At 36.1% G+C, this 26,972-nt stretch overlaps 1 protein-coding gene across 2 annotated transcripts in view; it reads left to right on the top strand.

The window, feature by feature from the left end:
* PNPLA8 (patatin like domain 8, phospholipase A2) overlaps nucleotides 1-24,661 on the top strand; it is a 36,897-nt gene extending 12,236 nt beyond the window's left edge. For both annotated transcript variants that reach the window (XM_082760382.1, XM_082760383.1), the window contains exons 8-11: nucleotides 2,383-2,440; nucleotides 4,789-4,983; nucleotides 22,630-22,825; nucleotides 23,169-24,661. In XM_082760382.1, coding sequence (XP_082616508.1) covers nucleotides 2,383-2,440; nucleotides 4,789-4,983; nucleotides 22,630-22,825; nucleotides 23,169-23,443 — 724 coding nt within the window. In that variant the 3' untranslated portion in view covers nucleotides 23,444-24,661. The remainder of the gene's footprint in view (nucleotides 1-2,382; nucleotides 2,441-4,788; nucleotides 4,984-22,629; nucleotides 22,826-23,168) is intronic.
* Nucleotides 24,662-26,972: the final 2,311 nt, after the last annotated feature.

Below are 26,972 nucleotides of genomic sequence, written 5' to 3'. Positions count from 1 at the left end.
CTGGCAGGGCAACACGAGAAGCTGCAAAGTCCTTGGCTCTGTGTAAGCCCTGCTCTGCAACAATTAAAAACATTGGTGTGTTATCACCAGTGCTTTCATCAAAAATCCAAAGCAATGTTGTGTGAGCCTCTACAAAGAAAATTAACTCCATCCTGGCCAGAGCCATGACAATAGCTCACTTATTTATAATTTTTAGTGGAAACTGACACTGATTCTGAAAGAACAGAAACAACTTACTCTGAGAGCAAATGTAAAATGGTAAAAAGCTTCTCTGGATAAGAAGTAACAGGTTTATTTGGAAATGTGGTTAATGCGTTTTATGGGATTGAAAGTGTTTCTTCTGGACATTAGTGACTTCTGCTGCCTGAGGTTTAAGAATATTGATGGCTTGTTGAAGTGAAGATAGGCTTCCAAGCACTTTTTCTTTGCGATTTTACAAATTTTTAGGAAAGTTAAATGTTAGTGATACCAATATCATGTATCTTTTCTTCTAAGATATCTGGAGTTCCTCTTTCTTCCAGAAAAGAGGCAAGGCAAATAAATACCTCTCTTCTTCCCCTGCCCAACTGGAACAGTCTTAGAAAGACCAGGATTACCTTGTTTGGAAGTATTTCGCATGCCTTTAATTGAAATGCTCTTATTCTCTGTAGCTGCATATAACACAAGGGAGGTAAAGTACTCTATTCATGGACAGTGGACAAAAGTGAGGCAATTATATTAATTCATAGATTAAAAATAAAATCTAGTGATTAACAGATTACTCTTTTTTGACCCAGTTCTGCAGTGTTGATGGGAGATGCTATACCTACACAACACTTCATTGAAACAGTAGGATTTCATGCTGGTTTCCTCACAGCCTAGAACTAAGAAAGAAATTGAAAGGTCTTATAGCATCTCTTTATGGAAATAAGCTCAGATCTAACTTTAAGTAATTGCATAGGAAAACTACTTTGTATTTTCTTTAAATATAAGTCTTAGCAATGCTGAGGTGATTTTTTTTTTTCTGTTTAAATGGTAGTTAGGTTTGTCAGAGTTGCTTGAAATAGAGTATAAATTTCCAATGAATAGACATGCAACTTACATTTAGCATTTGATGGGATTACTTCCAGGAGAAGTATTCTTGCTGAAAATAATTCAGCTAGTGTTGCATTAGGCTAAGGCTAATATTGAATTCATTCATGGGGTACATCATAAATTCCATTTCTGAAAATTACAACTAATTTTGTTTAACTTCTTATTCAGTGTATTAGGGAATTGATTGTCTTAGATATTATTGTAACTTATTTTAACATTTCTTATTGACTCCTGTTACAATTTGAAGAATGGTTTTAATCAGTTATCTTAATTACTTTGTGAACAAAACTATACCTACTGTATAATCTGTACATCAGTCTATGTAATGCTGTATTGAATTGCATTTACAAGGAGAATCTGGTGTATAGTACCAGTTTTTGTCTTCTCTTGTCTTTTCACATTTTTTCCTCTCATACTATCTTGACAAACAACTGGAGAAATTTAGTGTGAGTAGCTAGGAGGTGTTTTGTTTTTTTTTGTTTTGTTTTTTTTGAAAAGCTAACTAAAATCTCATACTGAGGAAAACAAAAAAACAAAACAAACAAACAAACAAACAAAAAAATGAAACTAACAAAAAAACTTGCTGATTTAAATGAAAGCCTCCTGAATTGTTATGGATGAGCACCCACTCTATAGGCTTTTATATCTTGATTCTAAGCAAATGGAAGTTGAAATAGATGCTGCTATGAGATTAACTAGTATGCTGATATTCTCCAGTGTCCTGCATTATGCAGGAGGGCTACCTTTTAATTAGTGATTAGAAAACTGAATAGGAAAAAATTCCACCTGAAAAACGAATACTAAATGTATATCGAATTATCATTACGGAAAATAAGCTTACAACTTTCTTCCAAATCATGCAGAACAGTGCATTTCTTTTATCTTTGCATAATGTAAAACAGTTCAGGAGAGTTACTTTCATTCCTGTAAAACTGCCTAATGAGGTTATTGATTTTTGGATTCTTAAATACTGCGAAGTACTTTACTGTCCTCTCATAAAGTAGTTGAGTAATGCAAAAATACACTGATTTTTTGTTTAAGTATGTAGCGAAGTGAGTAACTGAATCAAGACTTCAGTCACTCTTCAGACTTACTTCCAACAGCCTAGTAGGTATGAAGTACTGGTTAACTGAAGTTAACTTCATTAACTCTTTAAGCTTGTTGTGGAATTCTGATTGTTAAAGTGAAATCCAAGCATCGTTTCTTCTAAATGCAAAATTCTTAGAGAAGTTGGGGGTTATAAAAATGTATGTCTCTTGTTCATGCTAAGCTGATGGAGCACTTTCAATTTTTTACGTTTATTTGCAGAGAAAAAATGGGCTCAAATCTTTTGATTGAAACGGCAAGAAATTCCAAATGTCCGAAGGTACGTACAATGTTCTGAGGTCAATACAAACTGTATGCTTCACAAGTACTTAACAGGGTTTGAGTATTATCACTAGAAGAATATTGGATAAATACTAAGGGTATTGATAAGCTCTGCAAGCATCTGTATAAGATAACCTGTGCTAATAAAGAATAAAAATTAATTAGACACTTTAATTTCTTTAGCAATTTCTTATGGTTTTAGGTAACACTACAAGATAAAGTATGTTTCAGGTTTGTAAGCAGAGGGGTACTTAGGTCAGCCTCTTGAAGTTGTGCAAAATTTGTTTTTGGATACAAGAAAATTCTAGTATCTGGAGATCAAATGGAGATCTGGAGATCATGTCAAATGCAGTATCTTACTGTGTAGTAACAGGAAGGAGTCTCTTTTCAGTTTATCTGGACTACCAGGTTTTCTCCATTCACATTTGCAGGCCTTAAGTTCTCTATTCTTTCTGTATCATCTAAAAGGCACCATTTAGTTGGAGGGGTTTTATATTCAGCAGCAGCACAAGAGTGAAAGATGAGAAAGCATGGGTATTTTTGGTGAAGGGTAGGGTGTGAAGAAAGAAGGGAAATATAATAGCACATTTCAGAACAATCTGCAATTAACAGGTGTTTTGGTGTCATAGCAGTATATTCAATGCTTTACTGTTAAATGGAAGACATTCACATTTTTCTAAACATAGAAACATGTGCTTGACTGATCGCGTTCCTACTCCATGCCTAAAACAAGGACATGAAAAGGCTGGAGTGGTATGTTACTTTCTGAGAGAGAAGTTATTCTATGTTGACTTGAAAGTTATCTTTGAACTGGGATCTTTGGCTTCCTTCCATGTTCTTCAGTAATAAAACGTGAATATAAATAGAGTTGAAACTAGTTATTCACAGTAATCACTTTGTAGTGCTGGCACTCTTTGCAGGGCCAGTAAAATCAAAATACACAGTTGTGTGTTCTGTGATGCTGTTAAATTCAGGAAGAGATGGATTTTTCCAAAAGATGCCCAGCATTTTACAAGTTACACTTTTGCTTCAAGAAGCAGGGAATATGGATGTTACAAAAAAAAAAAAAAAAAGCATCAGTTTAGAAAATTTAATAGAAAACTTATCAAAGTGTTTCTTTCTGTAGTGATGAGAACCAGGCTTTTCTTTTGACAAAACAGGAAACTTTTTTCCCCATCAAATGATATAATATAAATCATGCACTCATTTTCCTTCTCATTTTCATTTAGAAGTTACACTTTTGTTTTCTTTTTTTATGGAGGTGAACTTGCTGTGTATTAAATTATTTTTATTATTTTAATTCAGCTACTTACGTAGCTGAATAATGGAAATGGATACAGCGATATCACAGCATCAGCTGCTAGTGTTGTTGAGTAATGTTTCACATACAAAAAAATATTCAGTAAAACAGTACACAAAATAGAATTGAACACCCACTTGTCTGCTATAGAGTATTGTTCTAAACAGGGCCAGGCAGTCTGGGTACATCCTCACAAAAAGGTCTTGCAAATTCTAACACTCACCCATAATTATAGGTACTCCCACCTCATGCATTTATATCTGTAAAATGTGCTGAATTCTGCAGTCATGCATTTTATGGAAATGCAGTTGTGGCCTTTCACTTAAACTTATGTATGTGGCTTAATGATGTTTACATGTCCTTACAAAAAATTTGAAAGAAAGTCTTTCAAAGATTTTCCCCCTTTTGAAAGAGATTTTTCCTGCAATCCTTTAACAGAGGTTGCAATGGTAAGTAATTGTTTCCTAGGAGAAAGAAATTGAATGATGTTTCTTACATATGTATTTAATACCTAAGTTACCATTTGCTTGTTACTGTGTGAGAATTGTGCAGGCCTACTTCTAGTGCACTTTTCACTTCCATTAGGATTTTTCTTTTAGAGCAGTTTGAATTACGTGGAGCTTGAAATAATAATTCAACAAAATAAATATGCAGGGATTATTTTTTATGTGTATCTAGCAAACAAAGAATTGGCTTTGTTTTCTAGTGTTAGCATTAACTGCTACTCATGAAGGTGGAACTTCTTTTAATTGCATATCATATATGACACTAGCTTTGTTTAAATGTCAGTGGATAGATACTAGTGGAAACAAAATAGTGGAAACAATATTAGGTTTAAAAAAGCTTTCTCTTTAGGGAGATTGTTGTTTGTTTTTTTTTTTTTAAGTTCTTAAAATTTAAATAAGTATTATAAAAAAGTTAATAAAATATGTACAAAGGATTCCAGAGACTCATTAAATGTATAAATTGAATTTCATAGTTTGTGAAATTGTCATTATCATATTATTATGTAATATAACTCAGTTTTGTTCCTTCTGACTCCCTAGGTAGCTGCAGTAAGCACCATTGTAAACAGAGGAACACCACTCAAAGCATTTGTTTTTAGAAACTACAATCACTTTCCTGGGGTTAAGTCTCATTATATTGGAGGCTGTCAATATAAACTATGGCAGGCCATCAGAGCATCATCTGCTGCACCAGGTTACTTCCAGGAATATGTCTTGGGCAATGATCTTCATCAGGTAAGTTGAAATCTCATCCTTTACTGGAAAATATTTACTATTATTTCTGGAAAAGAAAGTTGCCTGAGTTTCTGAATCAGAACTAAGCAAATCCCTTCATAGCAGAAAGAAAATCTAAGGTGGGTTAGGAGTAAGAAAGGAAACTTTTGATTTGCATAGCCCTTATAGAACTAGAAGGGTATTGGCATAAAAATCTTTATGGTATTAATGTGAACTTAAGTTCTTCTGCTGTTTCTTTCTTCTCTGCCTGGAAGGAAACTTTATATGGGTTGTAAATGCCTCTGACTTCCTGCTTACAACTGGTTTTTCATTGAGCATTATTTCACTAAACAGATGGTATGGCTTACTATCTAACGATACCGTAAGGTGTGAAAAATTCAAGTTGTGTGTTTCAGTGTTCCTTTTATTAGTGAATAACTTCTGTTTATGAGCTACTTTTAATTCCTTGTACTGATAGTTAAAGCTCTGCACTGATTCTGAGTTTAACAGCAAAAAGTAGGAGATGCTCTGGCAGTTAGATTAAAATCATAAGACAACTGCAAAAGAAATTCCCTTGAGGATAAAGCAATGTCTCCTGTTAATAGTGAATGGTTTCTTACTTTATTATAGCTCCTGTTGGTGACCCTGAGTGGTGAAGAGTGAGGCAAATTAACTTTACATACTAGATGTTTTTTAATCTTTCTGTTCTTGTCCTCCAGTGCCCCTTGATTGTTCCATAAGTCTGAGTTTAAAGGAATTGTTTTTACAATACATAACTTATTTAAAAATATTAGTGTTTATTTGCTAAAAGATAATTTCAGATCTGTGGCAGAAAGGACTGTAATAGATGACTGAACCCCAGACCTTCGACAAAGACAGCATAGGATTCTATCACTTAAATCTAAAGAAAACATCCATTACATTCCTATCATACTAATTCATATGATGGCATTAGCATTAACTAATGGGAAGCAATACTAGCATATTTTCAGTAATAAGTGTACCTGTATCACATCCACAGTTTCTCATGGTGTTCATTAAAAGGTTTTGTAATCTCATTAACATAGTAGTGTGCATAAGTATTACTGAAGTTTAGCAGATAAATAAGGAATGTAAATAAAAGTTTCATTATATTAACAGTCAATAAACAGAAGCGCCGATACAAAAGCAAAACAGGTAGAATTTAACCTGAAAAAAATCAGCATATCTGGGAGAACAGTTCTGCAAAACTTGTCTGCAATTGTCCTCTTAAAGTGAAAGCAAGTCTGCATATTTTCTGCCTAGACTGATAAAGCAAGAGAGCTAAATCGCCAGATGAGAGGGTAAAAATACTTTAAGGTGTAGGACACTGCTTTTAGACTCATAAGTAGCATGAGGCATGTATTTAATAGTCATACATCATACTAAGGTTTGAGGGTATCCAACATGTTATTTATATATTTTTTTTTTCCAGTGCTCAGTTTCTTTTTGTTCCATACATTGTTGCAGTTGCTGAGGTTTTTGGAAAGGATAACAAGAGAGCTTATTGTAGGCCTTTGTATGTTTCTTTTCATATAAGACAGCTTTTTACTATGTAATGTAGTTTTCTTAAATTACTCAGATTTGATGAATTTGTCTAGTTTTAAATGTTAATTAATGGAAACTGTTCATATGTTGGCAATTTTGTGTGTGCATTCCAAAAACATTAAATACTCATTAAACACCATGTTTGAAAACAGTAATTTCAAAAGTTAAGGTATATGTTGAATGAACCTCTAGAAGGAGATGGAATAATTGCATTCAGCTATGTAAAAAGTCTATACAACTTGTGGGTTCCCATGAAGGGCAGGATAGCTCTACTGCATCAACCAGATTGAGAGCACTTCCATTTTCTTCATATTCTCTTTTTCCATTCTGTTTAGAGCCCTTTTCTTTCTCTTTTTTCCACCTTGTTTAGAGCATTTTAATCAAATATGGCCTGAAAAAAGCAAATAAGTTGTTTTATTTTTGTAAAGCTAAACAGGGAGTTTCACACCCTCAAACATGGTTATCAGATACTCTCAGATACTCTGAAACCCTGAAATATGGTTATCTTCCATCTGTCCAAGCAGAACTAGAAAGGGAGCTGCTTTAGTCTTTGGAGTTGTTCCAAGCTGCTCCTTAACTGCTGGAATGGGTCAGGGTTAAGCTATGTGAGGCACTTTTCTTTCTCTTCTCACCCTTCTGCCTCCTCTTTCTTTGAATTGAGAGCACATCAAAGTTTGTGTGCTGCTATATGAAGAGGCAGTAAACAGTATGATGTTTAACTTCTACAGATTGCTTAGATAACTACTTGCTTTAATATTGTTTTTGAATTGCCAGACTTGTGAAATGCAATGAAGTAGATATTTGATACCACCTGTATTCACTTTAAGTCCAATTTACTACACCAGAGAACATCAAGTTATGATTAATGTTAGTAGAGGACAGGTACGGTATTCTTAGGTACACAGAGGTAGAAGGACATCTAGTTCACTTTTTCTTACTCGAGGTTCTGGACAAAGCCATTCCAAGCCTTACCAACACTGTTTTACAAGCTTGATGTTCTTTTGTTAAAACGCTATTTGATGTATTTTAATTGCTAGAGAACAGGGACTTAGGACCTGGTTAAATTAATTCTACAAAATTCACACCTATGAGTTCCCAAGGTTTTGTATTCCTCTTGAGGTGTTGCCCTTTTAGACTATAGAGAACTGAGTATGATTTCGGTATTAAACCTGCTTATTATAGTAGAACTATATGCTAAATTTTCTATTTAGTATCATCTGAAAAATTTATCTTCCACCTGAGCATGATATTTTAATGTGTTTGAATTCTTGTAGAGTCCAAAGGATGTCATCTTCCATGCCTTCTTGGGTTTGGTTCCTCAGATTGCATTTTTCTTAGCACATGGGATGTGCTTGTTTTTTAATGGGGGACAGGCTAGCAAGGTGCTTTACTACAATTTGCCACATAAGTTTGTGTGCAGATTTATATCTCAGATTTCATTTCCACCAGCGCACAATCAGGGTACCTTGAATTACTGTTTTTACCCTGGGGGAAGAGCTTCCATGCCTTTAGCAGACTGTTACACTTATGTTCTTGGATTTAATGGTACCTCAATAGAAAATATAAGTCAACCAAGGGTTTTATCTCTAATAAGAACCGAAGATGAATTGAAAAGAGTATGTATACATTCAATAGGTCACGTGGAAATACTTTTTTTGCACTACAGAGTAAAGGAAGCATACCTGTGTTAGGCATTCTCAATGGTACCATGACTCTTGTAACGTGCATCATCATAGTGTGCATTAATTGTATGCCAGAGGATTCAATGCTGTACTATGGTATCAGAAAGGTGATGGTACTTCTGTGGATTTTTTAATGGATTGGAAACTTGCATTAATTCATAAGAGTAATCTCTTCTGAATATAAACTATGCTAGTTCCTTATTAATCTATATATAATCTATTTCTGCCATGTTGATATTTCTACATATTTCAAAGAATAGAGGAAGGTAAAAATACTGGTAAAAGTCTGTGAAAACTCAGAATGGTAAATATGATGGGGTTTGTTTCTTACTTTGAAGATTGGGACTCTAAAGGATTTTATATGGACGCCAAGCTTTGTATTGACTTATCACTCAGTTGTATGTTTATATATGAATGAAAGGTACTGTGGCAGTTGACCTGACTCTTCAAATGTATGAAAATACTTACTTTGATAATGGGAACTAAGTAGATTATTTTTTTATGGTAAGTCTGCATATTCTCTTTTATGTTATCTAACTTTTGTTGAAATTGGTGTCCTTCCTGAAACTGCACAAAGAGGATGTGTAAGAGTTGTGTAGGGTTGAGATGCATCAACTCCTGAAGAACTAGTAACCAGCCGTGTATGCTGGAATCATGCCTGAGCTGAACTGTGGCTGTTCACTTTAACGCTGACGTTCCCATACCTATATATATTTATACATGCATGCGTATTTGTGTACGCACATGCATGCCCTTTCTCTGGGAACATTCCAGTCTGACGTCCTGTATCAGCCACTCTAAATGTTTGAGAGAATTCAGTGTTAATTTATTAATAAGTTAATTATCTCTATAACTGTTTGGATCTAATTGCTAAGAAATGCATTTCTAGGTGCCTAAACAGTCTTCTTGTTCATGCTGTTGAGAACCTGATGGCAAATTAGTTAAATTTCCACAACAAGTAAGCAGTTCGAAAAACAAATAGCAATATTTACATTCAGGTCAATCATGCCATGCTATCTTGTTCCACCCTGTCAAGAAGGAAAACCAGTGCAGCTGTTGGTAGATGAGGGGAGGAGGATTAATATTCTTTGTGGTTCAAAAGAGGAACACATTAGTATTCAAAGGGATTTAATCCCTGTAACATGCTTCTCCAGAAACTGTGCAAGTCAAGAGAGACCAAGTCATGATGTCACAGTATTGAAGCTGTATTGCCACATGTCAGCCTTTTTTATATTAAAATCTACTTAGGAAGTATTGAGGGAGTCTAAACCTCTCCCCAGTCCCATTAAAACCAGTCATTTTTTTCCCTACTTCTCACAGAGGGATGATGTTTCTTAGATTCCCCTTTTCTTCTGTAGTGTAAAAAGCACTTCCTTTTCAGCTATTCAATAGTGTCACTTCAGTAGACTGTGGTATGCTGAGCAAATTGCCAATTAATTAATAGAGCAGTTTTAACAAAATCATTATGCACACTTCATTTACTTGGTTTTACAGCAAAAACTAAATTTGCACTGCAGGATTAATTAAAAGGGCAATGAGGAGGAGGGGGAGGAATTTAACAAAGACATGTATTTCTCTGATAATAAAATATACTCAGTTTAACACAAACGACTTTTTCTTGGTGCGTTCCCATGATTTCATTGCTGCAATGCAATTCCATTTAATGAAACGCTGGTGTTGACTTACAGGAGTGTTCAAATAATCGCGTTTTCTGACCTTCGAGCAAACCGAATACTGAAGTGGTTAACAAATTGGCAGCTAGTCTGTTAGTGGAGCTGTAGTACAAGGGTAACAGTATGTATGGTGAGAATATGACCTACAAAAAAAATATATAAACACACACACACCCCCCCCAGATACAATGACATGTAACTAAAATTTCAAGTTTCGCCTTGTCTGAAAAATAAGCTGCATTTTTTCATCTTCCCCCCTCCTTTTATGAGATGGTAAATCTGCCAAGCCATTTCATCTTTGTAGCTTGTTACAGGAGAGGCTTCAAAAGTGATTCGCTTAGTGGATCCTGCCCTAATTGGTTTTACATGGTAGCTTTTAAAATTAGATTCAAGGGTACTTCCCAGGCTCTAAGAAGACATAGAATATAGGTCACATTGGAGTTCTTTTCATTCTTAGGATATGCCATGGTGATCAGTATGCACCAGAGCTTACACAGGCTGTGGTTTAATAGGTGTATCTTGTTCTCACAATGATAGAAACAAGTATTTCTTTGTTTCTCTGTCTACTTGTTGCCATACACATTTTCCTACAGCCTTTGAGGTAATATCTCCTACTGGTTAAGGATGGAGGAATTCACTGGAATGCGTTAGCTACATGGATACATGCAATTCTTCTTCTCTTACAGATTCTGTAGGGTTGGTTAGCAGCTCTTAGGGTGGATGCTGATGATGCAGTTTGCCAGCCTTCATGAAAATGCTGTTTACTGTGCCAGTGTTACTCTGCAGAGCAGACTCCCCACAGGATTCCCTGCAGGGACTTGCTAAGTGGCTTGGTTTTGGAAGATTTGTTTAGTGAAACAAAATTGAGAGGGTATTTCGTTTAGGCATTTAACTTGGAAGCATTGTAATTTTATTCTACCATGGTTCAGTGATACTTTGTTATTGTAAATGTAATTCTCAGAGTGCTTTTTAAAGAAATGACAGTCACTCCCAAAGAAGCTGTATTAGGTTTAAATATTTTTGTTTAAACTTTTGAGTCTATATACCTTTACTGACACAGTTTACCAGCTAACATTGACTGTACCTAAACCTTATAAAATCAGAGGAGACTGTTATAATGAAATACTAAGAGCTGAGTCAGTTCAGAAACTTGTCCAGTCAATTTAGGTTGCTCTTCGTAGTTCTGATGCTGCTGACCACCGTTTCTTAGGAGATCATACAAGACAACTTGCTGTCAGTTTTTATCACTTGTAGTTTTTACTTTGCCAGGCTGAATATTCATCTAATGCTGACTTGAAGGGGGGCGTATTTCCATCTGAAATAGCCTCCTGATAATCATTGAAAGGAAAGCCCGACAAGGTAATGTTACACGATAACTTCTTTCCTTACAGAAAGTTTGTTTATGATATATGATGCGTATTGCAAGCAATCACTTCATGCTTTGTAACTTGCCATGCGCTGTTATTTGCCTTCTGTAGAGTAGTTTAGGATACTGCCCTCTGATAGTCATGGGTGCAGGTCTTACCACTGTGATGGTGATAATTTGTAAAGTGTAGAAAATATGCATGAAGTTGGTCGATACCAAGTCCCTTTACATTAGCTGTGTGGGGTACCCAGAGCCCTATTTCCTGTGCTGAGTTTCTCTTCCATTGTAAGGATTAATCTGTAGTGCTAATTTTGCAAATCCCAAACTGGCTGGAAATCTCTTCAAAGATTGTTTATCTTCCAATCTTTTTTTTTTTTTTTTACTGGGTGTATTTATAAACACTGTTATTTTTAGTAGCATATATATATTTTAGATTTGGGGCTTCAGAACCCTTTAGATTTATTTCAGCTGGCATTTCCTCAGGAGGGAAAAAAAAAGATAAGAGTATAGAACAAAACAGTTTCCCTTGGGTCAAATCCAGCCCTCTGTCATAGTTGCCAAGTATATGGACTGCATTTGATGACTAGTTCATAAACATGTAAAGCTGTCTTTGCTGTTGATGCCCTAGCAGAAAGTTATTTAGAGAAGGATATTTCTTCATCTTTAAATGGCCAGCAAAATTCTGGTTTTCACTCTCTGTTCATAGCAAGTGTACACAAGTTCTCCTTGTGCCAGTACTGTTTTCCAGTTTAATTTACTGTTCTTTTAGTAGTATTTACACTTCTGATGTGTATATGGAAAGTTCTCTTATCCTTTTTTTTTATTTTGCTAGTCTATGTATGCCAAGCTGTCTCAGTCTTGCAAAATAGGCTCTATGTTCCCTTGATCATTCTCATAGTCCTTCATTGCACCTGCTGCAGTTGGGGTAATGTTTCTTGAAACTGGACTATTCAGTGTGTTTTGGCGTGACCTAAGACATACTGTGAAAAGTCGAATGATACACCAGATTCAAAATCAGCATTTTTAAACTAGAAGCAAAATTTAGAGAAGCTAATTTGATCAGCTGGAACACTCTATTCTAGGTGAAGTTTTAGCTGTGTCATGAAATTCTTCTTTTTCAAAGGAAGATAGAGCATAGAATTACAATTTAAGGTCCCAACTTAGTTCTGAAGAGCACAGCTTTGTGTTTATGAGCACTTTTCATTATGTGTCATCTCATTTGGGTTTTCCTAGACCTCAGAGTCATTCGGTATTTATTCTAAAGCCTTTGTATTTACAAAGCCTCTAATTTTGTAGTAGCAGACTTGATTAGTGGTTACGTGCTTCTGAGAAAACGGTGAAGAGGATGAGACCCAGACCAGCCTTTGAGTACTTCTGATAGAAAGCAGTCCCCAGCTAAAGAGTTCCTCACTCATGTAGACTCTTGTCTCATCTGGTTATTCTCCACTGTAGTCTCTTTAATCCTTTTACAGTGGTCTGGTATGTAAGGTGCTTGATAAAACAAGATTTTCTTAATTTAAAAATTCTGATTCTATTTTGGTATCAAGCCTTCAATGAATCCATGGTATATTTCGTCATTCAGGCATTTACTTCTTAATTTAGAGAGTAAATTTCTACAGGACTCAGGAAACTGTTGGTAGCTGCAAAAAAACTTCATTTAAAAAAGTATGGTATCATCCCTTTATTAATAGTGAACATAATACTTCCACAGCACAGGGAAGGAAAGTGACCCTTGCAAACACTCTCCAGCCTTTGCAACGTGCCCATCTCTATAGAAATGAATCAAGAAAAGAACAGTTGAAATAAATCAGCGTAGTGTGAATTATAGGCACTTTAAAATCATTCCCTGTTCTGTCTTTAGATTACTCATAAAAACTTCTCGATGTTTTTACAAGTTCTAACATGAATCTTTCAGTCCTTCTCATTTTCTGACCCTCAATACTTTCTTTCCCCTCTCCATAGGATTTCTCTGTGATTCTATTATTCAAAGGAGTTATTCCTTTGTTTGGGTGCAGAACCTTTCCTGCAGTTCTTTCTCCCTTCTCTCCCTCATTGGGGATACAAATACTGAGTAGTTGATATCCAAATCCTGATCCATCTCAATTATCTCCAATAATTAGTGCACTTTTCTTCTTAAATTTTGTACAGTTCAGGATCAAATCCTTTAGTTATGAACCTGCTTTGTTCCAGTTGCAATGAAATGAAATCTAATGTTTGAGTCAATGAAGAATAAAGTTGTATTAAATAAATATCTTGCATAGTTTTCTGTAATAAAATTACGGGAAACCCAATCTCAGTTTGGAGTTACATTATGAAAGGCAAAACTCATCTTGAACACTGCCTGTGCTTCTCAAGCTGGGGTATGTGTTTAAGGCTAGTATAGATTCAACCACAGGCCAGCTTTTTTTTCTCTTGGGTTGTATGATCCTCTGTTCATTGTTTGGGAACCAGTTTAAATACATACTATCCCAGTGACGTTGCTAAATTAGTACAATTAAACGTGGTACATGGCTTATGCTTTAATGAAATATCTGATTATTTTATTTCTTCTTTCATGATGTCTGCCAATATCTGGTAAATCTTCATCAGTGCAATGCAAGTACATTTTCTTTATCTGACACAAAAACATTAATTCAATAATGTTTTCAGCACAGCTGGTCACTTTCTGTGAATTAATGACTAGCTGGGATGAGTTAATAATTTAAGATAATCACCTAGTAGTCTCCCTCAGAAAACCATTTATTCCAAAGAAATGTCAAGAGCAAACGTGGGTAATGTAGGGGGAAAAACTGTACGATACATTAATAAATGTTTAGTGATGGCAATAGTACTGGTAGCTCTCAGAAGCATTTAGTATGACATTTGTCTGTATACAAAGTGTTGTCTGGCATTGATAATTTTTAGAAAAATGCATACCGTATGGGAGAACAGTTGTATCGAAAAGTAACCTTTTCAATAAACTTTCAATCTTTATTAGATATTTGTATATTTTATGTGATGTGATCTCTCAATCTAGGGTATTCTTTTTTTACGACTGGAGTAGTAAAAGTACAAATGAAGTTTTTAAATTCTTTTTAATTGTCAAAGAGCCATTTAACAATATAAATGCAAATGCATTTAATTTTAATTTTCTGTATGAGCACCTTCTAAAGATTTTTTCTATTAGCCAATTCAAGTGGAATAAGACATTTATTTGAGGAAATTTAAGAGATCATTTCTGCCTCTTCTTAAGTAATGGAATCTGTTCATTCTGAAATAGTTAGAAATTCGGTGTATAAGAGGAGTGCATTAAACATCCATCACCAAGCAAGGCCTCTGTTAGGAAGCAGCATTACGCAGAAGACATTATAAATTGTATACAGATGACCTAGTGGCATCTCTGTTAGCATGGCTATGAGGCAAGGGTGGTTCTTCTTAAATAAAGTGTGTGAGATATTCGTATAAAGAGCTAACGTTAGGTCATTGTGTGCTGTACAGGAGATAATCTGATTTATTTTAAAAACGTTTTCTCACTCATCTTTCATGCATGAAAGTAAACCAGACCCACCATTAGAAGGAACCTAAAACAAATTGTTCTGGTACACTGTATGTTTTAGAGATGTGTTAGATGTGATTGGCACTGCCTTCCATTGTTACCACCAAGATCGAAAGGAAACAGTGCTACTAATGCGCTGTTTGCTGCTTACAACAATATTTTTAGGGTCAAAATAGTTTGTGCAGGGACATAAAGATGTCCTGTGCTTTCTGCGAGTCATCCTCAGTAGTGCCATGACTGACTACTCACCAAAGGAAAGCCATAATACAAAAAGTTTGTGATATTAGATTAATGTTAACAAACCAGGGTAATCATGGAACTTTTGTATTGAGGAGTATTTGTATTCAGTATTTTGTACTGAACACTGTGGGAGCTGGCATATTGTCCAGCTAAATCTGATACACGCACTCTCCTTTTTCACAGTGTATATATTGAGAACTGTTATTTGGTAGCCCAGTGACCTTTGACTAAGCAAGCCCTGAAGCTCTGTCTAGTGTCATGCCAGCACTGGATGTCCAGTGCAATCAGAGGACTGACTGGGATCTGAATCTCAAAGATATTGGTATGGGAGATCTTACAAATAGTCAAACAAACCTCCTGTTTCTATCTCCTATTTTCTACTCTGGGAACGTTTGCTGCTGCTCATGTAAACACATTGAATTTGCTATTGCCTCAGCAAGATGTACCTTTTTATCTATGGAAACTCCAGTAAATGCTTTTGGAATATGTATTTTAATTTTTCAGCCAAGTAATCGCTTGCAAAAGTTCAGACTCTTCAAACTCCTTGTTTGAAACAATAAGCCCCACCCTTAATCTGTGTCTGTTCATGATTTTTATGTTGATTTTAAACATAGAGTTTGAAAAATACTTGTCAAAACTCTGTTGAGAATCTTTGCCTGTCTTGTCTTACCCTCTGATGGCTTTGTACTAATTCTGTCTCCAGTTCTTCCACAAATACAATGAACGTAAACAACAGAGCAAGTCTGTAAAAGTGAACTAAAATGCAAAGCATGTCTGCATAGGCAGTGAGGTGAAATGGTTACTATGGAGCCAACAAACTCAGCTTCCAAATATCAGACTTGGCTTTCCTAAGTCATATATCCTTCACCCAATGCTAAATTATTTTCTCCACAAAGCTTAACATCACTTAAGCGAAACTTCAGCACACAGGATGTTACACGGAGCAATTGCAAGGCACAACTTGAATCTGACACAATTAAGAAGTGTAATGATAGCTTATGAACATGAAGTGTATTCTGAACTTCAATTAAAGTCCATGGTAAAGTATGGTTCAAATTTTTTTCAACATCAGTTTAACAACTGGTTTAAATTATTGAAATAAATATCTGCGTGGTGATTTTATGTGCTTTCACCATACTTACTTATATGGGACAGGATTTTCAGCAGGTTCTGTGTTACCAGGCTCCAGGTGGTCTGGACCACTTGCTTTCTTTGAGACCTCCCTTCTGATTATGAAATAAATAAGGAAAATTTGACAGTATTTAACCAGGATTTTCCTTATCACTAGAACCGTGTAAGCCTTGTATCTTCAGCAAAGATATTTCAATGGAGCACATGCCTACAAAAAGTGAATTTTGGGGGCTTTAAATAATTGGATCTGGTAGACAAATGACAAGGGAGCCTTCCCTGGCTATTTTGTAACTTTAAATACTTGTAGAAAATATTAGCTATAGCTTTAGACTCCAGCTAACCAACGCTAGGCCCTAAAAATAAGATTATGTTTGCATTGGGCAAGTTCTAGAAAAATCTTTATGGGGCAGGGAAAACATTTCGTAAACTTCACTTAGGAATTACTTGATTAAAAGTTGAGTAAAGCATAACAATTGTATGTTTGCCGCTTGGAAAACCTTTGGCAAAAGACTGAAAGTAATGTCTGAGTGACTTTATTGCTTTGCTAGCACAAACAAGCTTGCTTATACATGTCTCTGTTTTAAGATTTTATTCTTAAATATTCCTCAATTATTTTTTACTGTATTTTTTAAAGCCTTCTCTACTGTTAACTGTCATTAGGAAAATTATAAACCCTTCTTCAGCACTTGCTTGCTGTGGCACTTTGTGCTCGGTGTGCTGCCAGCAAATGAAGTTGCCTTAAGCATGGATTGGTTTTGCAGAGTTCAGAACACGAAGAAGTGGACAGGAGATGCCAGCGCACTGACCGTAGCAGCACAGAACACAAAGGGAAGGGGTGACTCATGTATGTTTGGGAAGTGAAAAAGATTGCAATTACACTGAGAACTAATGAAACCGAGAGAAGACGGTGAAATGTAGTCAAGGACAGGCGATCTAAGAATGGGAGAACAAAGAGTGAGGCACTGCTCTACTCTGGCTGTTTGCCTAGCACATAGTCAGAACTTCAGATAATTGCACATTTTTGGGGATGTTGGTCAGCACTTCAGTCATTTAAAGAGTTCCTGTAAGTTTCAGTTCATTTCCAAACGAAGAGCAGCAAGTGGGAAAAGCATATTTGCATATATATTGTTTTTCTAAGACTTCTGATGGTACTGACAAAGTTCAATTTCTTGTAAGAATGGCTTTTAAAATGGGTTCATTTTACAGCTAAAATAACATGCCTTTACAATGTTTCGTGTACTATTTCTTTAAGTAGAGTAGAACTTCGGGAAAATCGAGAGGTTGAGGCCTCAGGAGGTAGTCTTGTCCAGCCTCCTGTTCCAAAGCAGGTAAACTTCACCTGTTAGGGCAGCTTTCTCAGGACAGGGCCTCACCCTGCTGAATTTTGAAAATATCCCAGAATGGAGATTCTACAGCTTTCTCTATCTGTGCTCTGTTCTGGACTTCTTAAAAAAGAGTCTGGCTGTGTATTCTCCCATTTTTAATAGTAAAAGACTGATTAGATTCTTCCTTGGCTTTCTCTTTTTCCAGGCAGAGCAAACCCATATTTCTGCCTATCTTCTCACTTATGTTCAGCCCCCAAAGCATCTTAGTGGTTCTTCACTGTCCACATTCCAGTTTCTCAGTGTCTTGTAATTGGGTGTCTAAAACTGGACGCAGTATTCCCAGTATGACCCCATGAGAACTTAATAAAAGGGAATAATCACTTCACTTGACCTACAGGTTATGCTTTTAACCTAACATGTCATTAATATTCATTCATGCAAATGTGTGTTGATAATATAGTATTGTGTCTAATAAACGGTTCATATTGTTTTTTCTATATGTACACAGATTACTGCTGTGGTATGGCTCTTATCTAGTAATGTAGGTAAAAGGGGCTCCACAGTACTTGGAAATGCTTTAGTCTGTCAAAAAGAAACCACATTTATTAGGAACTGAAAAGGTTTAGGGCCACACAAAGCATTGCTTTCTAGAACTGGAATTGCATCTGAAGCTTGTAGTGTAATTTAAACTATCACTTTATGTCAACAAGATTTTTGTGATGCTGTGTGTCGTATAAAAATCCTTTTTTATTTACTATATTTTATTTATATGTAGGCTTTAGGAGAGCAGAATTGTGCTATCCTAGCATGTATCCATTACATGTTTGCTCTTCCGCTATAAATAATGTTGTGAAAATATATTTCATTAAAAAAAGATAGTGGACACAAGGGATGCAACAATTTTCAGACACTTTGAAGGTTGCATTCTGTCAGTGCCTTTTGCATGTCTTACTAAGGTCAGCATTTGTTAATCGTCATACTTTCAAGTATTGTAAAATGCGTTATTTTGTAAACAGTTTCATTTGTGAAGAGTCGGGCACACAGAAGTTGTCATTCCATGACATATGCAGCTTGTCACTAGGATACCTACTTTCCCATATCTTTTCAGTGATTCATATTTTTTCCCCATAGCACATCACAACTACCCAGTTTGTAGAAAAACAACACAGTATTTTACTGATGTTTGGTTTGTGTGTTCCCCAGCCATGGCTGTCCTTCATCAATACATTTAAATGCCTCGGTGAAACTTCTTCCTTCTGGATTGCCATGCTTGGTTTGTCATTCCTCCCTGCTGCAGAAGCATGTTGTGTAGATCCTAGTTCTTCCATCCTACTGAGTAGAGCACTTAAATCTAAGCTTGAAAAATAGGCAGATTAAAGACGAGAGATAGTACCAAGAAAGTACAGCATTTGAAATGGAATCGACTCCCAAACTGAATTACTTCTTTCTGGAAACAGAGACAAGAATCAGATTTTGGCCAACAGGCACCTCGGTACCCATAGATAAGATAAACAAGGCCAATTTATTTTATCACTTATCTCCAGCTATTTAACTGTATGAAACTTTTCAAAGTGGCAAGAAAGCTCATAGAAAGTAATAATGGAAGAGGAAGCTATTGTGTTATTCAAGGGACATTGCATACTACTAGCAGTCACTCGGTCTCTTGGTTATACTGCACATTGGTTAACCAATCTTTAAAAAGCTAAGCACTTAAAATAGAAATGCTTTAATTGGTAAGTTATAAATAATTTATATCACTTCATATAAAATTATATAACTAATGAATAACTTAAATGGAATCAGGAAAAAAAAAGTAAAGATGCCAAATAAATCCAGTTGTTCTCCAAAATAAATTGATAGGCTGAACGCAGGGGAATTCCTGAGCAATGACTGGTGAAAATCCCGGTGATCTCAGTGTATCTTATATACGAAAGTGCAGACTGACTCACTTGGAATTGAATTCCAGTGTCCCAAGGATGAACATGAAGAATCACGTCATGATTTCTTTGCATTATTACTTTTTTAAGAATTAGATCTTTCATATTAATAGTCAATATCTTTCAATATCGATAGTCAATTTATTTCTCAGGGAAGAGTTTTTGTGCAATTTCATGAAGATCAAGAAAGCAAACAATTATTCAGAATCAAAAAAGTCACTTTTTTGTAGTTTGACCTGGATTTTTTGTTTGTTTACAGTTTTCCTCACAATTCACCTACATGTGAGATCACTGAAACCAATTTTACAACTTGTGCAATATTTTTTACATGAAGATTTCATTCCTTTGACATAATTTGTTCTAAGCTTTCTGGAGCTTTCTGAGATAAATTATTGAAGTATTTTCCTCATTGATTCCTCAGAAGTCCAGTTTATAGTAACATTATTTACTGCTTCAGTAGTCGATCATTGTAAGCAGAAAAGCAATGTGATAAACATCTTTGTTTAACAGACTAAGCTGATTTGAAGCACAATATTGATTATCAATTGTAATCTGTTTGCAGGTGAAGAAAAAGAAATCACTTCCTTATTGAGTCCTAACTTGCCAAAAATTACATATAGCTTTATAAATGCTTTAACTATATTAAAGGTGTCCAAAAAGTACTAGGAGTGGATATTTACTGTTAGTCCAACAAACCTAAATTGGAGAATGTTGAAGTATGGAAATAGTTGCATGAAGCTGGTAATGTCATCGTAGTGCACGTTTGATATGTGTAGTTTACATTCCTTTGGTCTTCTATTTGTCAAATTGACAAAAATGCAGTAATCTAGTATTAACTACATCATGTATTTTGATAACTCTAATCTTTCCCATGGTGGAAAAAATCATGTTTAATTAAATTATATTGACAAGATCAGTGGAAATTATTTGGTAAGCATTTTTTCATTTAGGATACAAAGAAAATACGCACCACAAAGATAAGTATTAAGATTTCAGATTAAGATTCATGGGGAATTTTATCAAGGACAAAAACATCCTTGTTTTTAGTTTTCTTCATCAAATCTAGTTTAAACATAAGGATAATAGGCACTGAAAAGACTATTCATTTTAGCAGTGTTTTGAGCAAAGTGGACAGTAGTCCAGAAGGAGTTCAAAGATCTTTTTGTAGTTTGAAATGGAAGCTTAATTAAAAAAAAAAAAAAAATCAAAGCTCAGTAGTCCTGTTTTTACTTATCTAGCACAGCTGTAGTTAAAAGGAGCTTCAGTAAAGCGTGTATTGACTCCAAAACAGTTTCTATTCCAAACTCTTCTTGAGCTAAGTTGGTTTGTTTATTTCCTTTTCTTGTAATGTGGTTGTCAGGTATAGGATGTAGGGAGTTCAGGGAGCTTTTGCATAATGCTTGTAGTAGTCATTCTTTCTCTTCTATATTTTGAATTTTTTTTTTTGCATAGATTTTTGAATAGCTAAAAAAAAAAATCTTAGTCTCTACTATTATTTACTACAGAAATTTTGAAACCAAAATCCTCTGCATGTACATGAGTAGTCGGCATGGCTGTACAAAGGGCATCTTGTGATTGACCAACCTGATAGCCTTCTACAATGACGTGACTAGCTTGATGGACAAGAGGAGAGCACTGGATATTGTTTACCTTAACGATAAAAAAAAAATAAAAGCCTTTGACATCATTTCCCATAACACTGTAGACAGTGAGGTGGAATGCAGATGAGCTGAATGGCCAGGCCAAGAGGTTTGTGTCTCAAAGGCCAGTTGAAAGCAAGTCACCAGAGATGTATCCCAGAGGCCAGTACCAGTGGCAGTAAGGTTTAACATCTTCAGTAATGACCTCGATGATGGAACAGAGTGCACCTGCAGGAAGCTTGCAGATCATGCATTACCTGGGTGGAGTCACTAGTACATCAGGTGGTTGTGCCTCTGCTCAGAGGGATCTCAGCAGGCTGGAGAATTCTCACGAAGTTCAAAAAGGAGAAACACAACCCTGTGTATGGAGTGGAATAGCCCCAGGCACCAACCCATGCTGGGACAGACTGGTTGTAAAGCAGCTGGGCAGAGGGACCTTGGGGTCCTACTGGACAAGCTGAACGTGAACCAGCAATGCACTCTTGTGGCAAAGAAGGCCAACAGCATCCTGGGCTGCATTAAGAACAGTGCTGCAAGCAGGTCAGGGGAGATGATCTTCACTTGCCACACTGGTGAGGCTGCATCTGGAGTACTGTATCCAGTTCCCCGGTACAACAGAAATAGAGCGCATACAGGAGCAAGTTCAGTGTGGGGCCACAAAGTTGATGAAGGGACTGGAGCATCTCTTACAGGAGGAGAGACTGAGAGAGCTGGGAACGTTCAGCCTAGAGAAGAGATGGCTTATGTGGGGTATCTTAGCCATGTGTACAAATAAAAGGGAGCCATGTTCTTCCCAGTAGTACCCTCTGAAAGGACATCAGGCAATGGCATAAATTAAAATACATTAAATTCCATCTGAACAGAAGAAGGCTGTTAGGGTGGTCAAACACTGGAACAGGTTGTCTGGAGAGGTTTGGACTCTCCACTTGTGGAGATGTTTAAAACCCAACTGGATGTGGCCCTCAGCAACATGCTCCAGCCGACCCTGCTTGAGAAGCAGGGTTGGACTAGGTGATCTCAATAGGTCCCTTCTAACCTAAACTGTTCTGTCATTTTTCCAAGTCTTAAATCTAGGCTATAGCATCCTATGTAATTACTGTGCCTATAGAGCATCCTTAGCTCTTGTCATTTATTTTTTTTTATTTTAGGATCTGCAGGTTTAGATTTTGTTAGAGAATATAACCTTGTAATAGAAGTAATAAACGTTTTCAGATGCAGACTTCTGGGTTGTTTAAAGAATTCTCTATAGCCTATCTGTCTTAGCTTAAAGATCTTCTGAAGACGAACTCATGACTTCATTCAGATCTTCCAGTGAATGCTACTGTTTCAACCTACCTCTTCCACACTACACTGACACCAGCAGAACTGACCAGAGACCTGAGAAGTGCTCCAGAAGCACAGGAAACCTGCTGCATAGCACAAACAGAACAGTTGCACGGAAGTTGGAAATCACTGCCTATTTCACTGACATAGTCTTGTATATTAATGCTATTGCAGGTTTAGTTTATCATTGTGATTTATTTCATGACTATGTATTACATATAATGCTAAACCTTTACTTTTAATTTACAGGATGGAGGTTTGCTTCTAAATAATCCTTCTGCACTGGCAGTTCACGAGTGCAAGTGTCTTTGGCCAAATGTTCCATTGCAGTGTCTGATATCGCTGGGTACTGGTCGATACGAAAGTGAAGGAAAGACAAATGTCACATACACCAGTCTGAAAGCCAAACTCACAAATGTTATCAGCAGTGCAACTGATACAGAAGGTTAGTGTCTTAAGGTGCATTTGTACTGTGATTTTTTTTTTTTTAAGATTCTTAGAATTATCATTCTCGATTATCGTAACTGAGGTTGTCTTAGAATACAAGATAAACATTTTCCAGAGAAAAAAACATGTATAGTGTTTGCAAACTTCTAATGAGAATGGTGTTTTTTTATGTTTTGTGGTTTTTTTTTTTTTTTATAAGACAATGGTGGAAAGATGTTTACTTAGCAAAGCAGTACATACTTAAAATCATTGTGTCACTCCAAAGCACTTGGTGTTCAGATTGTAGGACTGTGTCTCTCTCCTGTAAATGTAACAGTTTCATACATTTGTTTTAAATACAGAAGTTCACACCATGCTGGATGCACTGTTACCACCAGATACTTACTTCAGATTTAACCCTCTTATGAATGAAGACATACCTCTGGATGAAAGTCGGAAAGAGAAACTCAATCAGCTGCAGACAGATGGAATTCGCTATTTAGAACGAAATGAAGAAAAACTGAAAAAAGCTGCAAAAATATTAACACAAGAAAAATCGACTTTGCAGAAATTTCATGATTGGATAAGATTAAAGGCTGACATGTATGAAGGCCTTCCCTTTCTTTCCAAATTGTGAATATGTAATGCATGAAAGATTGTAAATGTAAATCCTATTCCAGAAAACTCCTCCAGTACTGTAAAGGAAGAATGTTTATTGTGGGTAAATAACATCTCTGGAAAGCTGTCCGTAGAGTTCTGGTGAAAGCAGTTCAGGATGGCTGTTTTGTGCACACTTAACTTGATATAAAGTTTTATGGTGTTAATTATTTTTTGAACTTTAGGGATCTTAATGTTGTTCTACTTAAATTTGTTAAAGTTGATAAAAACTGAAAATTATGAAAACAATTGTGCTGTACATTTTTCAATGTATGTACCATAATTATGGTGGCAGTGAGCCTTTATTCATCAACTACCAGGCTTGTTCAAAATTAACAAAAAATAAAATCTTCTTTCGCTTTAGAGTAGGCAATATACCTGTTGAGGCTCTTATGCAGCCAGTTAATATAAAGAAATGTAACATCTTGGAAACACTTTTCCTGTGTTAATTGCACTTTTACATTTGAAAGATAACATCTAAGTTCTTTTTTTATTATTTCCAATGTTTTTGTATATAACCGTATTCAGTAAGATGTTTAGATGACTATAAATGGCATATTAAATTATCAAAATTAACTGATGTTCTGGGGACTTGCTGCTTATTGTTTTTACTGGAATGACTTCACATTGGTTCATTCATTATTTGAAAATAATCCCAAGCCCCCAGACTTCATTTGAGCTGCTATTCCTGTCAGAGGATAAGGGAAATAACTAGTGAACTGTTTGAAAGTTTTATGCGAGTTGAGAAGCTTGTTATAGAAGCTTCAGTTTTGGATGCCAAACTTCACGTGTTTCTAGGCAAGAGAAATTTAGCAGTTGATACCTGAATAATAAATTATGCATTTCCTTTTATCTTTTAACTTTCATATGTGAATCCTCTTGAAGTTGTTCAAGTTGTGAAGTATTATTTACAGCATGCTACAATCTTACTACTCATTTCTGTGCAACTTCTTGCCTGTGTCAAGCAGAGGGGTGTGGTAAGCAATGGCAATACTGGACATCAGTAAAGCGACATTTTCAACAACAGGAAGGTACAAGTGAATTCTTAGAAACAATATCATAGGACAGACAAGAAGTGTCTGTGTTTAAATGAGGTGAAAATTCTGTGAAAAGATTTGGTTCATTTTAAAAGGCAAAAAACTGCCAATTTTTGTACATATTGCTGTCTTGAGGAAAGGGAAGGAGGTGCTTATTTCAGAGGAAGATCTGGATTTGCAATTACACTCTTTTTTTGTTAGAAACCCTTTTTCCTCTTGTTTATTGCTGTAACTACTTTTTCCTAGGTGTGGGGTTTTTTTACAAATACACATAGAATTGAGTTGAGCTACAGAGTAATTAATGCAGACTGTTTTAGGCCATGTTGTATAAATTCACAGGATGCATGTATCGAATCCTTTCAAACTAAACTCTTTGATCCTCAGCATTGCCAGTGCTGCACTATCAGGCACTAATTAGGAGTCTGTGCTCCCTTCAAAACCACTTTAAAATGCGCAGGCACAACAGATTTATCACTCTAACTGTAATTAGTTTTCAGTTACTTTAAAAATACCAGCAACTTGCGAGGATTCCCAACTATCACGGATGTGTTCCCTACAGCACAGAGTATAAAGTAAAATTATTTTCAGTAAGTTTATTGAGGCATTAGGTGTGGAGTCCCATGTGATACTCTAAAACAGAAGAAAATGAAATAGGGAAGTTGGAACTGGATAGACAAGGAAAAAATCTTTCAAATTGAGGGGGGGTGGGTTATTGATAGACAGCAGATGGTTTGGTTGTGGGTCAAATACTAGCATATTCTAAATAATCGATGGACTGAAGGACGTGATAATTAACAGGTGAATCTAGGAGGGATCATGAATATTTTGAATAATGGGAGTTCAGGGCAGCATGAATGCAAGCAGAAAACAGGCTAGAATGAAAAAAAAAATGCCCCTGAAGAATACAAATATAACAACAATGGAAGGAATAATAATATAATGCAGAAAATCAAGTTAAAGGAATCCTGCTTTGAAGAAGTACCCATGGGAATGATGTGTTCAGTTTCCAAACTGAAATTGAGTCAGCGAATTCACAGCTACAAAAATAAGTATGTGTATTGATGCACCACAGAAAATTCCACGGACAGGGAAATGGGAGCAAGCCTGAAAAATGAGGCATCAGAGTGAATTTGGAATCTAAAATTAAGAACATAAAAAATCACAAGATACTAGATAACCGTACCAGGTTACTCATTGCCAGAGAAGACAGCAAAGTTTGTCTGCCCAGGTGAATGTTCACATTTGAATGTGACAGGATTGCATGCTGGAAAAAAAAAAAAAAAAAGTTCATACTTTAATTTAGGAAGTGATAATGTCAGTCTTAGCAAAACTGGTGTCCTTGCTCTGATTTTAAAGGGCAAGAGGAAAGAGACCAGAAAATGAAAAAGTAAAGACAAAAAATAATCTATCTTTGTGCAATATCAAAAAGAAAACACCCCTATGCCATGTCTTAGTTTCTAATTATCTATGCAGAAGGAGATCTCAATTGAAAGATGATTCATTAGCAAAAGAAAGAAAATAAAACTTTTAAATGTTGTAATGCGAGGCATTGATTTTAAGGTATTTCCTGCCAGTGGCAATTCCAGTAGCAATCTGAAAATACCAATTCTTTTGCACAGGGCGCAGACAGCAACAGTTGAATATAATTATAGTTTTGGTCACTGCTGTTAGAGAAAGAGATATTCAGACTAAAACAGATGCAAAGGAGGGCTGCCAAAGGGAAGATGAAGAGAGCATGGTTTGTTTCATCACAGAAAACAAGGACTGGAAGGAGGATATGTGCTCTTGTTCAAAATACTTCAAGAAGGAAGAGGTGATAAACTAAGGGACAACACTTGCATAAAACCAAGGGTGTTTAAACTGCCCAGAATTAAATTTAGACAGAAAACAAAAAGGTTCCAAGAATTTTGCAGAGCTATGCAGAGAATTAATGGGGCAAAAGACACTGTATTAGTGTAAGTTTTAAAAACAATTCATGGATGGGGTTCTACAATGCAATATTAGAAGGGCTGTGGGCTCCGTGGCCAGCAGAAACTTTTAACCCTTGGGGTAGGAAAGAGCTCATTAACCCTTATATACAGCAGAATCCGTAGGCTAATGGAAGTGTGCGTGAGGGGGAAAGGTGTGCTGTACAGCTACCCTGTAAAGCCCAGAAAAAAGGGGCAGGAAGGGGAGGAATCACCTCCCTCTGGCTCCATTGTGCACCCACGCGCTGGGTGCTGTGGATGCGCTTAAAGCACAGCGGTAGCAAAGCCGATGGAGGGAGCCGTGCTTCCTTCGGCCTCTTCTAGCAGTTGTCCTGGGCTATATTCCCTTGTGCAAAAGCAGTTTAATGCCTAGACATTGAAAAGGCAATTAATTTTAGAAGAAGCAGCGCTGCCTAATAGAAAGAAGTAAATCTGGATGTTCTGCACCCTATATGCCTCCAAACTACTCTCTCAGAAAAGGCCCCTCAGCAGCTCCTTCTCATTA

This window comes from Aythya marila, assembly GCF_965140915.1.
Source record: "Aythya marila genome assembly, chromosome: 1".
Lineage (NCBI taxonomy): Eukaryota > Metazoa > Chordata > Aves > Anseriformes > Anatidae > Aythya > Aythya marila.
The sequence above is the reverse complement of the archived record's forward strand: the minus strand, read 5'-3'. Positions and strand labels throughout refer to the sequence as shown.